Raw genomic sequence first — 14,069 nt, 5'->3', positions numbered from 1 at the left:
CTCAAGCTGTAAAGTCTGGGGTCTTTGTGAGGGGTGAGGTTAGGTAATGGAATCTTTGGCCTCAGCATAATTTTTCCCAGATGAACCTAGTTTAGTAATCACAAAAATTACTCTTACAGTGGAGCTGTCTGACAGTCTTCACAAGCCAGGCTGCAAGAACATCTACCAGCAATGCACTTGCTTAGTGATGCCCTACTTCGCTATTTCTTGTCTTGCCGCTGGCAGCCTCACCACTGGGCTGCAGGATGCATGATCCAGCCATAGGAAATCAGTAACTCTTGATTATAGAAGTGGTCCTGCTGGGGTACATCTGAGTTACATAAGCAGGAAGTGGTGAAGAAGCAAAGCTTATGTTGCTACTTCCCCTGCCACATCTGCTCTGCTGATGAAAAGCGGGCTTCGGGTTGCAGGCTGTCTGGTGGGTTCCAACACTAAGGCAGGGTAAGTGCATGCCTTAAATTTGTCAGTGCTACAGTTTCACTCTTTGCCTGCTCCAAAATAGGGGAATTCAGCCTTTCTGCAAATAGTTTTTCCACGCTGAAAGTTGTGGTTGTCCATGCTAAGCCATCACAGATAAAAGACTCTTTCAACCCGAGTATTGCAGCCCCTGTTGAAGAAAAAAAGTTGGTTGTTTTTTTTTTTTTCATTCTGTCCACAATTTGTCTTACTCTTGAGATAAATAGTAAGTCACTATAGAGAGAATTGCATGACAGTCACCTGCATTACTTGGAACTGTAATAGAGTAGTGGTTGGTCTATGCAGAAAGTTTTTCCCTGCTACCAGCGTATTTGGGTGATGTGCACAAACTTCTCCATGACATTGCTACAAAGAAAGAGATCTGTTAGAACAAGCATGCACAATAAGTTTGAACTACTGACTTGAGCTAATTATAGCCTCTTAGCTGTGCCATCTCTTTTAGTTACTAATGTCTTTCTGTGTCTAGTAACTAATCTCTACCAAAGACTGGTGCATGCTCATCCATGTACAAATCACAGCATTGCCTATGAGCTCTCTAGAGGCTAGACTCAGCAGTCCCAGCTGATGTTGACGAGCATATACTTCTTCCAGCTTTGCTCTGCCACCAAGACATAGCATGGAAGCCATCGCCAAGTTTGATTTCAGTGCTTCTGGAGAGGATGAGTTGAGCTTCCAGGCTGGAGATATGCTGAAGGTAAGTGGAACCCAGGTATTTCTGAGCATACTGACAGATCTTTCAATGCTTCCATTTTCTTTGACAAAACAGATTAAGACATCTATATACTGGGATAAAAATGCAGGATACATGTCTCCCATAGGGCTTGCTATAGGTCAACATTTGAGTCTGTGTCCACATCATTTGATTTTAAGTCCATAAACTATGGATTTAGCTGCCTTGCAGTCCTCCAGTACTCAACAGGAAAGGCTAAGTACCTTTGCTGGGGCAGAGATGCAGTTCTTCAGTAGACAGATTTTGAGGGTCCTGTCTGTTTTCAGTGATTATATAGGTAGTCTAGGGTGACTACATTTGGGATGACTATGTCTAAAGCCAGGCAGGATGAGTGTGGTCCAGAGAGATTGCTGTCTTCCTTACTTCCAGGTCTTAAACTGTTTGATAGTTATCGTGCACTATAGAACTTATATCTAACTTTTCACTGTAAGTAATTACCATTAGTTGCCACAGGGGTTTTAGACAATTGCAAATGGAAGTCCATGAAACAGTCTGTTACACACTTAATGGAAGAGTTTAAAAGGTTCTGGGCTAATAGTATTATATACACCCTTGCAGGAATTTAGCAGTGGGGGGAATAGCTGAAGTAGGGTTGATCATGTGCAATACAGAGCATTTGAGAGTTGATTTACATGTGTTATGGTAGAACAGTTCTTGTTAACCCTAACAAAGTCCCGCAGATGAAGCCACACACACGGTCACACTCATTATTTATCCGCATCTTGGTCCCAGTATAGCTGTCCTGTTTTGGTTGAAAATGCCTTAGTATAACCATTAAATACTATTGAATATAACCACCAACTCTAACCATTTTATGATTCTGTTCTGTAACTCCTCTCTAAGGCCTTAACACCTCCACTGTCTGAAGGGATTATGTACAGCAATAGGATATAAACCCTTGTTTGGCCAGGGAGCATACAGGGACCCTCCCTGTATCGTCCCAGCTATTCCAGCTAATAACCAGATACTGGGGCTCAGCCTTGGCTCTTCCATCACCACCATTTTTTATTTTATTGGCCTTTTAATACTTGAAGCTTAGACAAAGCTGATGGCACCCAGAATTCATTAAGAAAAAAAAAAGTAGCAGCTTTTTACAAAGGGTTATGAGAAGGTTCTGGAGAAATCTTTGACTCTTCATTCTGGCTGATCACTCTCATTCCTAATTCCTCTTTAGGTCAAAAGTAGTCTCCATGTCTGTACTGTCCTATGATCTTTACCTGATATCTTCTTCCTCAGGAGACTATCTGCAGGAGACTTCTACCAAGTCCTGGCTGGGGTGATAGTGTTGGCCAGATCACTTTTCCTTCTGTTCCTCAGTTTCCCTTCCTGTAAAATCATTATAAGCTAGAGCTTCCTTTCAAAGTATGTTGGAAGCTGCTGATGAAAAGTGCCAAGTAACAGGACAAATTGGTATTCTTATTAGTTGTCCCAGAGACTTCATGAGCAGAGAAGTCAGACTGTCTCTTGCTTTAACATCCTTTAGGTAAACAAAATAACACCATTGCCACCCAAGACACAGTAGCAGTAAAGTAGCCTAACATCTCTCTTCTAGCATATGCACACATACATTCATACCCTGCCACGAGCCCCCTCCTGCTGCCTGCACAACCTGCCAGCTGTCTTTTCTGATTCATAAGGGAAATAAGATAAACAGTATTGATGTAGAGATTAGAAAACAGGAAACATGAGGCCCTCAGCCAGCAGTGACAGGAGGAAATCCATCCTCTCATCCCCCCCACATCCTTCTCTGAGAGGATGACACACTGAGAGAAACCTGCCAGTCCTGCACCAAGAGCAGCAGGTGGGTCTTTCTGGAAACCTTGCTGCCAACAAGCAGAGCCTGAGCATGATCAGGGTGCAGCTATCATCTTTGGTTGGCCACAGCAGCAAAAAAGAGCCTTAATCTGGCACCCAGGGATGGGGAAAGCAATGACTATAAAGGCAGGAAGCTCCACAGCTTTCTATTTCCCAACCTTTCAGTATCCAAATGCATAAAAAAGACCTGTGTGGCAAGCAAGGCAATGCAGAACCATTCCCGGAGACAGTAACATCCTGTTTCCAACACTAAGCAGTTAGAATGTGGTTGGGCTCCCAAAAACTCGATATTGGCTTACAAAGCAAGTATTATTATTGTTAACAATAGATTTTAAATTAAGTCTTTTCCACTTGCTTTCTCCTTTTAAAACTGTCATAGCTCATGCTTTCAGGCTCCTCTCCAAAACCAGAGAGAACAGAAACATGTTCTATTTCATAAAGCAGAATTATGTCCCAGGAGTTGGAATGTCAAACAAAACACCAAAATCCAAAACATTTGCAAATCACAATGTAAAATCACAATGTAGTTGTATTCCTGTCCTCTCTCCTCTAGCTTAGGGGTATATTGGGGCCATCAGTCAGCGAACAGTGAATTTGGGCCGACCCTGGCCAGCAGTGCAGTCCCTAAGGACCATCAGAGTCAACATTAATATAAGCACACTTGAAGCTGCTCCAGTGTGCACTGAGGACTGGCTTCATGCAATCCTACAATCTCTTAAGTGTGATAGTGTCTTTAAAATATCTTTTGCCTCCTTCTTTTATCTACCTTGGCAAAGCTCAGGGCAGCTGAAGACTTAACCATAACCACTGAATAATCTCTTGCACAATGGCATGTGAGAGCACACAGTAACGTCTGTGCAGTCATAACACACACATGCAGAGATACAGCTGTATATCACTCCATACCCATACGTGTCAGAGGAGTTTTCACAAAATTTTTTTCCTCCCTTGTGAAACTGAGGTGCTCCAGTACCGACAATTAAAACCAGCACAGAGAACTCCTTAAACCCCTATTAAATCCTTCAGAGATTTAATTTCTCCATTTCACAGACATCAGAGACATGCAGATGGCATCCCCAGCCACCTGGACAGGCATTCAGATGAAGGGATAAACTTAACAAGCAATCTACCTAATTCTACTTGGCTTTCTCTATTGCTTTGTTCACTCTGAAGCGGTCAGCAGCTACTAACCTCTCTGCATAGTGGGTGGGAAGTAGAGGATATGTGGAGTTCTATTCTTGGAAGAAATTCTAGGTTTCTGACAGAATCTTGATTACTTTTACCTTTTTCAGGAGATGTTTATTCCATCCATCTCTCCATTCCAGGTTTTGAGCTCCCAGGAAGACTGGTACAAGGCTGAGCTCAGAAGTCAAGAGGGCTATGTTCCTAAGAACTTCATTGATTTTCATGTTCCCCTGTAAGTGTCACCGACCAGTGTATCACCACTTCACATTTCCACAGCATGCAGTCAAGAGCATGTGTGCATGCATGCACAGAGGAAGACATGACAGAGGGAGCCCTGATTATAACATAACACAATTTAAGGCTGGCAAGGATTGCCATAATGCTATATGCAGTTCTGCCAGCACACCTTATTTCTACCCTGAAGCATCTTCTGTTCTTTCAGAGCTGAATGGCTCTTGGTGCTCTCCATCACTCCCAAGTGACCCCTTTGTTGCTGTTGCTCAGAGGGGTGTCACTGGGATGTGCAGGACCTGCATTTAGATCTCCTCAAAGAGGAGAACAGTCACTGTGTGAAGTCTCGGCAACAGAGACAGAGGCTGAACACAAAAGGAAGAGCAAGAGACCTCTCTTAAATGAATTATAAAATGTAATTCTCCCCCCCCCCCTTCCCCCCCCCGACTCCTAAGGACATTAACTCCCTTTTCCGCACCCTGCCATCCGCATTCCCACCCCACGGAAAGTGTGTGTGTTTCTCTCGATACACTAGAGGTCAGTGCAATGCTACATGAAATGTGACAGCTGGTGTTACTCATGCATTGACAGAGATGATAGACCAGACATTCCGCCCTGCTCCCACACACAGGCAAACGCACACACAGCCACACAGGCACCCTTCACTACGTGTCATGACTGCACACCCAGACGTAGTGCTGCCAGAGGACTGGCATACCTTCACTTCTTTCTTCCCGCTGAGTAGATGGTACTGTACTTTCAGAAAGGACTGATAGGTGTTTAAATGCATGTTAAATGTGCTGTCCGGCCCTATGCCAGAAATATGATAATGCATGGCATTTTTACAACCTTTCCCTTTCAGTTGGCAGAAATGCTCCATGAAGCCACTCTTATTGTCCTCCCTTGAAAAAGCGCTGCAGCATTTCAGGAGCAAAAAGGCAGAGCATGCACCAAGCGCAGTACTGAGAGCGGTAACACACAGGTGCCCTGAGCAGTTGAACTGGGAGTTACAGGGATTTTGAGGGTCCAAGTAAGTGTCCCCTTTGGAGGTGGAACTTACTGTCTTTTTTGGACATAAACCAGCCTGCTTGGCTGAACTGAAGGGTATTATTAGTCTGCTGTGCAAATATGGGCTTGTGCTTTAGAGCCTCAGGGGGATGAGATCGCCCAAGTCAATTGTTCTTGTTTGCTCTTTCATAGGGCTGTCGCATCATGCAGGGACAATAGCAGCTTCTTTTTTCACACACGTTTTTCTCATGATGCTTTTACTGTGGAAGAGCTGTGAAGAAATACTTCCACTTTGACACTTCTGTAAGAATAGCAAGTCTGCCCTTTGAAGCAGTTCAGGCCAGATGCTAGATAGAACCAGATATAGGGAAGAAAGCTGTCTTCTGTTTTCGATGGGCCATTTTTTCTCATCTTTCTCTTGTCAAGTTATTATTGAGACCAATCATCAATGCTGATTAAAGTCTGATTTTCCTTTGCTAATGATGGATGCTGGGGGGGGACTCTTCATCAGGGACTGTAGTGATATGACAAGGGCTAATGGGTTTAAACTGAAACAGGGGAAGTTCAGGTTTGATATAAGGAAACAGTTCTTTACTGTTAGGGCGGGGAGGCACTGGAACAGATTACCCAAAGAAGTGGCAAATGCTCCATTCCTGGCAGTGTTCAAGGCAGGATGGACAGAGTCTTGGGTGACATGGTCTCATGTGAGGTGCCCCTACCCATAACAGGGGGGTTGGAACTGAGTGATCTTAAGGTCCTTTCCAACCTGAACCGTTCTGTGATTCTATGATATATAAGTAAACTGTGATGGTAGTAAAGAGAAGTATAATGAAATTTAAAAGTGGAAATGACACAGATTATGAAACTATCAGTCCTTAATTTGAATGCAATACAGGCAATGAAGCATTACATAAGAGCAGAAGACTACAGACTGTAAATCTTCTTGCTGTGGAACGGACATATATAAGTGTACATGATTTTTTTTTTTCTACTGAAAAATCCCTATTGATGCTGTATTATTTTACTATTTATGGTGACTTTCTTAGTATTACTCTAGTGCCTTATACTATTGTTTGTCTAAATTTACATAAGTATGCTTATGTATTCTGTGTTTCTGGGATTTTGTGATATTATAACTCTTGCAGGAACCAATTTATTAGTACTAAAACTTTCATGGCTTGCTTCTGGTAAAAAATTTATTTGTGTCCCTTGCAATATATCCATCACAGTCCTGTAATTTTAATCAGTTTACCTAAAGCAATTTGATATATGTCTGAGAATTATGTGTGCATGTATACGTACACATTTGTAATTTAAAATGGCTTTGACTAACACCTTGCAGTACTGTGCCTCTGATTACAGTTCCAGCTGAGGGTTGCTTTTTAGCAGGTCAAAGCTTACATTGTTCTCTTTGTATCTGCATGTTTTTACTGCTCAAAGAAAATGGTCTGCACCCATCAAAACCCTGTACCTTAGCATGTACAGGGCCACTGGGAGTAGTCATGTGGGCTCCTCTGATCCTTTTGTTTTGTCTTTTCTCCACCCTGCTTATTCACGTTCTCCTTATCCTCAACTGCTTTTGTTCCTCACCTTAAGTCACGTTCCTTATTCATGTCTCCATGATTTTTCCCACTTGGCAGCTGGTTTGATGAGAGGATATCCCGCCACGAAGCAGAGAACATCCTCATGAGCAAAGGAGTTGGCTCCTTCATCGTCCGAGCCAGTCAGAATTCTCACGGTGACTTCTCCATCTCTGTCAGGTATCTGCTGCTCACAGCATTTTCCTGCTTCTTTTCGAGTTTAATGGTGTCCCTAGTCTCCTCTTGACAGGACTCCTAATGTGGCGTAGTCTGCATGCTACCAGTCACTGGCAGTGCTGCTGTGTTGTGAATGAGAACAAATTAGGCATCTGATTCCCAAATGCTTCTGCCTCTTTTCAAGCGTCACAGTGAATGCCCCGTTCCAAAGATGCATCCACTGGTGACCAGCTTCTCTGAAAGTGCTGCAGCAAAGCAGAGTGGTATATAGGACGTATTCCCACAGTGCAAAAAATGTGCCTATGTGCCTTCCATTTGTTTTAATTCCCTGACAGCTCTGGTTACTGAACCCAAGAATTCCACTAGTACCATTAAGAGATTACTATTAAATTGTCAACTTATTTCCTACAGGTCACTGAACAGCCATTGGACAGGAATGGCTTTTAGTTGCTTGCAGCCCAGCTGCATTTCAGCAAGTTGTTGTAGCCTCGCCCTTTTCAGACCATTTGCTTCAAAGCCAAGCTCTCAAATAATAGCCAGTTTCCTAATTTTCCATCTAACAATTGATAACCAGTTTTAAATTACTGATTAGCAATGTTTTTTCCAAGCAGTATTCACTTTCTGATTCAGGGAGCTCAAAAAGTATCTGTGACAAATGAAGGAAAACATTCTGGTTACATCTACATCAGTAAGCATCAATAAACAGAGTACAGTCAGGGTCTTTTTCTGGCCCTGATGTCAAGCAGTGTGGCAGATCTCTGATGCATATGGCTAAACCTTCTTCACCCCACCAAACAGAACAGCTGTATTCAAGCAACTCACTGCAAACAGTTCCTGATCCACTTTGTCCCCACAGCCATGGCCCAGCACTATCTATGTGAGGGCTTCTGGTTTAGACCAAAACCATACTAGCACTTTAACAGTTTGTGAGACTGTAGCACTCCAGGGTAGTATTCAGTCCCTGCCTGGTCATCCCCATTCAGTTTATTTGTGCAGATGTAGCCCTCTGAGGTGCACATTTTGAGTTCCTGGTATTAAATTACCAGGATGTGCAGGTAATAATTCCTTGGGGGGGGGGGGTTGGTTGGGGTTTTTTTGGGTTGTTTTTTTTTTGGGGGGGGGTAGGAAGAATGACCAATAGTAATGATATTACACTAGATATTATACAATTATTAAACTCAGTGTATGGCTTCATGTGACTGTGTCTGCCTGTGGTGTGAAGTCAGTTAAGATCCTGTAGGATCTTAACAGGAACCTGCAGAGATTAGTGGGTAGACTACAAATGCACTTTTGTCTCCCATACAGAGTATGAAATAAAGCTATTAGCTATTTATGTCCCTGAAAGCTCCTCTGGCCTTTATTTCAAAGGAGAGTCTTTAAAACCTTATACTTTGTTCTGATAGCGTTTTGTGACTGGGCAGCCCTACAGCACTCAATGTTTGTAACTTGATGAGTCTTTTGAAATACAGAGCCACAGCTAGGTCAAATACACACAAGGACTGCCATTGCTTTACTTTCTGGAAGTCTAGATTTGGCCAAGCAAGAAGTTTTGGTACCCTTCTGGAAAAGACTTCTTCAAAAACAGTGCAATCTGGTTGATGATCTCTTACTTTTTCAATTGGACCCAGGCATGAAGATGATGTGCAACACTTCAAAGTGATGAGGGATTCAAAGGGTAACTATTACTTGTGGACAGAGAAATTCCACTCACTAAACAAGCTGGTGGACTACTACAGGACAACTTCCATCTCCAGGCAGAAGCAGATCTTCCTGAGGGACAACAACCGAGAAGAGAAGGTGAACACAAACTATCCTTAGTAGTTTCTCAGTAAGAAACCTTTCTGTGGAAGGAACTCAGCCCATGACAGTGTCTCAGTGTCAGGGGAGAGAGTCTGCCCTTGGAAACCCAGTCACATCCCTACACTGGTGGGCTCTAAAACATGGATTTTGAGTTGATTTTAGTAGGTACAGTTATATAATTGAGCAGAATCTTCTGATTCTGTTTTGGATAGCAACAGGCAGTGCTGCAAATCTGCATGGAGATGTTTTGTTAAAGCTGTGCTAAGGCCCCAGAGCTGAAATTCTAAGACACCATACGCATCCATGGGAACACAGGACTTACCTTATTGAAATGACTAAATTTCGTAAGGGTAACTACACAGCTGACTGGTAGGTTGTGTCTGAGACGAATTTGAGTCTGGTTTCCTAGTGTCCCTTAATGCACCCAGAATACGGCTGATTTTAAAGTTGAAAGTTTGTCTACTCAGAAGAATCATCCGTCTTCTGTTACTGAGTGAACACAGTAAACACTGTGGAAGAACTGAGGGCAGAACCTGGAGCAGTGGCTGGTAGGAACTGAAAATACTTCTGAGAAGAAGTTAGCAGATACAGAAAAAAAGCTGTGCTTGTTCAGTGGAGATGTAGTATTTGTTTGAAAAAGCAGGGAAATCCCAGTCCGATGAATGCCTGGTTTTGTGCCAGGGGAACAAGCAAATGACACAGTAGAGACTGCTATGCATTGCACACACTGTACTGGGAGTGAACATGTCTGGTCAGTGCAGTAAGCAAAGTCCTGCTTTACTGGGAAACGGATTCTGGTATTAAATTACCAGGATGTGCAGGTAGAGGCAAGGCAAAAAGTACATGACTTGCTGACTGCAGCATTAAAGTTTTATGGGTTGCATGTGGGTCATTCTTGCTGACTCTGAAAGAATGATGATATATTTTTCAGTCTGAAGAAGGGGCTTGTGTTGTTGTTTCCTTCTAGTCCACTTGTGCAGAGCTTTAAAAATGCATTAGTAAGGTATAAAATAGAGGCTATGAAACCTATGAGACATCACAGCGAAGGATTGTCTAGGGAAGGAGAAAGGAAGAGTGTATGCATGTATATCAGTAAAACAACCTGTTTGGGCTGGCTGTGAGCAGGAAGAGAAAGAGAACAGCGTTTGCTCTGAGATGCAGACAGGCAAATGAAAGAACAGGAGTCAAGTTTGCTTTGGCAAACACTCTGTACATTTGTTATGGTGATGGGCTCAGCAGGATATGTTTAGCACTTGTCACAGTGGGGTTTCTGTTCACAATTCAAATTTCTAGATGCTACAGCCGTATGACAAAGTGATAGCAATATACAGATTTCAGTGCAGAGACAAATGAAGTCTAAGGGCAATATTTTCAAAAAGAGCTTGGGTCCTGTGACAGTCCTTACATCAGTGGCCACATTTTCAGTCCAGGACCTCCCATTACTACCTTGTCTTCAGATAGAGAATGGCTATGACAAAGATAAAATACAAGATTCCTGAATTGTCCTTCTGTTCAGAGGGGCAGGATATTTCCTTTGGAAGAGCCTCCAAGGTGGAGGGTAGTGTTCATGATCAGTGTACTATGATTCAGTCAAGGATGTGGTTGGAAGCAAAACCTGACCTCACTTCTATGATCTTTATTCCATTAGGAGAGGCATGGTAGTAGCCTGGAACGGATGAGCCGGGAAGGATTCCACCTGGGTGGAGCAGCTGGAGAAGATCATTCTTCTACATCCAAGAGATATGTAGAGCATCCTATCCCCATACCGCAGCAGCAACAGGTACTACCAAGAACGAGGAACTGGAACGTCAAGCCCTGGCACATGAGACATTGGCCTTAATTGCTTGGTAGCAAGTGAATAGTCACTTTGTCAGAAATCTCCCAACTGAATCTGCTTTAGGAAGCAGAGTCAGTTAGGTCTTCATATGGGAGTAGCAGCAAAGATGGTGTTGGCTGGGAAGCTCCTTTGGTGTGTAATAAATAAGTGGGCTTTCGTTTAGTCCTGTAATTTGTGACTGATTGACAAACCAGTAAAAAATAGAAGTCAGTATACAGTTGCCCTTTTCGCTATGAACCTGGGAGTACTCCCAGGGAGGTTTTGGGGCTCCCTCCCAAAACCTGGAAAACAAGGACTGGTGTCAGGTTTTTGCTTTGCTTAGGAAAGGACATAAAGTATCATCCAGTGAGAATGCAGAAAAACACTCCCAAATCTTGCAAGCACACACATATATATATATTCAGGAACTTGTCTCTAGTTTGTCAGATAAATGAAACCTGCTTCTTTTATTCTGAGTTATGCTACTGACATACAGCACCACAAAATGCATCACAGGGATGAAAAATAACTATGGTAACCCTAGGAGAGTGTGGTTTCCTTCAGAACATTCCTCCTCCCTATTCTATTCCCTCTCTGCACACTTTCATCATGTTGCATCCTTGATGTGTGGGGTTTCTTTATTCCTTATCCTTGCATAGGAATGGAGAGGATAACTGCAGTAGCTGGTGCTCTCTTTAAAGTTCTTCCTGATTAATTTTAGGGGAAATAGTTTTCGTAGGGTTGGCTCATGTCTCTGGCCAGAGACAGCATCATCCAAGGAGAGGTCTTGTCCTACCAAAGGGAAGAAATCCCAAACCATCTCCTGTAAAGCATGAGAGCTCCCACATAGCAAGGCCAGGGACAATTGTGAAATGGCTGTTCTCTCATCAGACAAGCCAAGCTCCCTGTCAGGGGACTGCTGATGGAATAATACAGCTTCTGACAAAGCTGAGGGCTTGCGCTCTTTGGAGCACATTCTATGCATGAGTTACATTTGATATGGAGCAGAAATACTATAGGAGTGAAGTGTCTGTGTAGTAAGTCTTGTAGCTGCGAAGCCAGATGGAGTTCACTCACTTTCTGGCAGGGACAGGTGAGGTGCAAATTGTGCTCCAGTCTCAGGCAGCCTCAGCAACCTTTTAGGCTGACAAAGGCACAAGTGATACCAAGGGAGGTTTTGGAAGAGTAGGTGCAAGAAAGGAGGCAGCAAGATGAAGAGGACGAAAGCTGTTTACAAGCAACAGCAAGTGCAAGCTGTTGTTCTTCCTCCCCTTTGTTGACACAGCTCATGAGGCCCTGTGTCACTGAAGCACTGTTGCAACCTGAGCTATCATGATCACAGATTCTGTCGCACCATTATCATATAAAAAAGCTTAGAAGCTTAGTGCATTCACTAAGGTCATGGAGGGATGAAGACAATCAGCACCTCTCAGTTGTGCACACAAAAGAGAACTTATTCCCTAGATGTTGTCTGCTTCCTCTCTCCATCTTTATGGGCTGATCTGTATTGATATGACTTAAGATGTATGATCATATGGCTTCCTTTTTTTTTTTTGAACCTGATTTTGTTTCTTTATTTTTTGGTTAATTGGGCTACTGGCTTCTCAGGCTTGCTGCCTGCACTTTACAGCACGGAGCAGCCCAAGAAAACCTCAGATAGAGAGTTAACTGCATCAGCATTGCTGCCATTCCATCAATATATGGGACAGAGGAAGAGCAAGGAGTGGGCAGGACTGGGGCATAATTACTCCAGATTGGCAAAAAGCCCCTTTGCAAGCACGGTTTTTCACCTGTGAGTTACAACAGCCTTAGGTTTTCCCCAAAAGCCCCAGAGGCCAAAAAAGCCCCTCTCTGACCACTTTTCCCAGCAGCTGCGGAACATGGCTGAGGACACTCAACTTTCAACTTCTAAGAAGAAAAGTACAAAATAGAACAGCCTAAGGTGACCTCTTCAATGAGAGGCATTGCTTGCTGGACTGCAGCACAGGGAAGCAGAGATCTAAGATGATTTACTTGAGGGTTGGACCCTGACTCCCTGACCACCAATGACTCTGGAAGCTCCTCATTTATATATCTCAGCACATGTATGACTTTTCTCTTGCTGTTTTCTTTCTAGGATAGATATGGTGGGAGTCTGGACAGAAAAGATGGGCTGCATGGGCTAAGGGACCACAGCCAAGGAAATGCAGCAGCTATGCAATGGAGACACATGGACACCTACCAGCAGACACCGGTAGGTGATGCACCTGGAAGGCCCCATTTGCCCAGTTCAATGGGTCCCTTAGCAATGGCCAGCTCTTTAGGACAATGTCACCTGCACAGAGGTTGCATCAGGAATAGTGTATTAAGCCTGTTGGGATGTATCTTAGAAGATGTTTCTGAGTCTCAAGACTATTCCAGCCACTTGAATCTGCTTCTGGGGCACTCTGAGGGTAGGACTATGGTGTTCTATGAGCATAGTTCTAGAACTGCTCTCAAGGTCAGTCTTATTTTAAGTCCTATAGAGAGTTGCTTCATGATACTGTGCCATGCTACAGTGCTCCTTCTGTCTTGCAATACACTTGTAGCCACACTGTCTCTTCCACTACTTCTGCTTCAGTCCTGAGAAGATCTGTCATTCACTAGTCACCACCTGGCACAATCTTTTGGACCTACTATGCCATCAAAGTGGGACTCACCTACCTGGCACCCTTATCTGTCAAGCCTCTTAGCAGAGTGAATGTAGGTCTACCCAGATATGTCTGCAGACATCTCAGACTGCTTCCCTACCTGGATCCACCCCTGGCATTTTTCCTTAAGTAAGCACCTGCTCCGCAAATTTGTAAAGCATGGTGTCTTCCTCTGCCACAGTCCATGATTTCACTGCCATCAGCTCCTAAGAGTGTGACCTAAGGCATGCTCCTCTTCCTTGAAGAAATGTACAGCTCAGAACAACTCAGAATCTAGATCGAAGGAGAGAAAGAAAGGACAGCAGACCTTTCTCAAGTGTGAGTGAAAGAGGACAGATTGGATCAGGAAATTTGGAACAAACTGGGAAACAGGAACATGTCTTCTTTTGGCAAACCCCCCAAATCTTTATTATAATCCAGCTCAAAATATAATGGCTTTTATCCCTCAGAGGCTGTGGAAATGAATAACAACGTGCCTTTGCCTGCCATACCCCATCAGTGATCTAGAAGCTATAAATCCAATTATAGGAAGGTCTTTATGTCCAGCCAAATAACTAGGAGCCATGTCTAAGCAGAGCCCT

The 14,069-nt window shown here is 43.5% G+C and overlaps 1 protein-coding gene across 4 annotated transcripts in view; it reads left to right on the top strand.

Moving 5' to 3' along the window:
• The window catches only part of GRAP2 (GRB2 related adaptor protein 2), a 110,840-nt gene that overhangs the window by 94,539 nt on the left and 2,232 nt on the right, over positions 1 to 14,069 (top strand). For all 4 annotated transcript variants that reach the window (XM_061450780.1, XM_061450779.1, XM_061450778.1 and 1 more), the window contains 6 exons: positions 1,069 to 1,171; positions 4,348 to 4,439; positions 7,087 to 7,206; positions 8,832 to 9,000; positions 10,652 to 10,783; positions 12,936 to 13,052. In XM_061450780.1, the coding sequence (XP_061306764.1) occupies positions 1,094 to 1,171; positions 4,348 to 4,439; positions 7,087 to 7,206; positions 8,832 to 9,000; positions 10,652 to 10,783; positions 12,936 to 13,052 (708 nt within the window). In that variant the 5' untranslated portion in view covers positions 1,069 to 1,093. The remainder of the gene's footprint in view (positions 1 to 1,068; positions 1,172 to 4,347; positions 4,440 to 7,086; positions 7,207 to 8,831; positions 9,001 to 10,651; positions 10,784 to 12,935; positions 13,053 to 14,069) is intronic.

Source organism: Pezoporus flaviventris, unplaced genomic scaffold (assembly GCF_033815535.1).
Source record: "Pezoporus flaviventris isolate CSIRO_AGI_PZ_B2104156 unplaced genomic scaffold, CSIRO_AGI_Pfla_v1 ptg000011l, whole genome shotgun sequence".
Taxonomy (NCBI): Eukaryota; Metazoa; Chordata; class Aves; order Psittaciformes; family Psittacidae; genus Pezoporus; species Pezoporus flaviventris.
The sequence above is the reverse complement of the archived record's forward strand: the minus strand, read 5'-3'. Positions and strand labels throughout refer to the sequence as shown.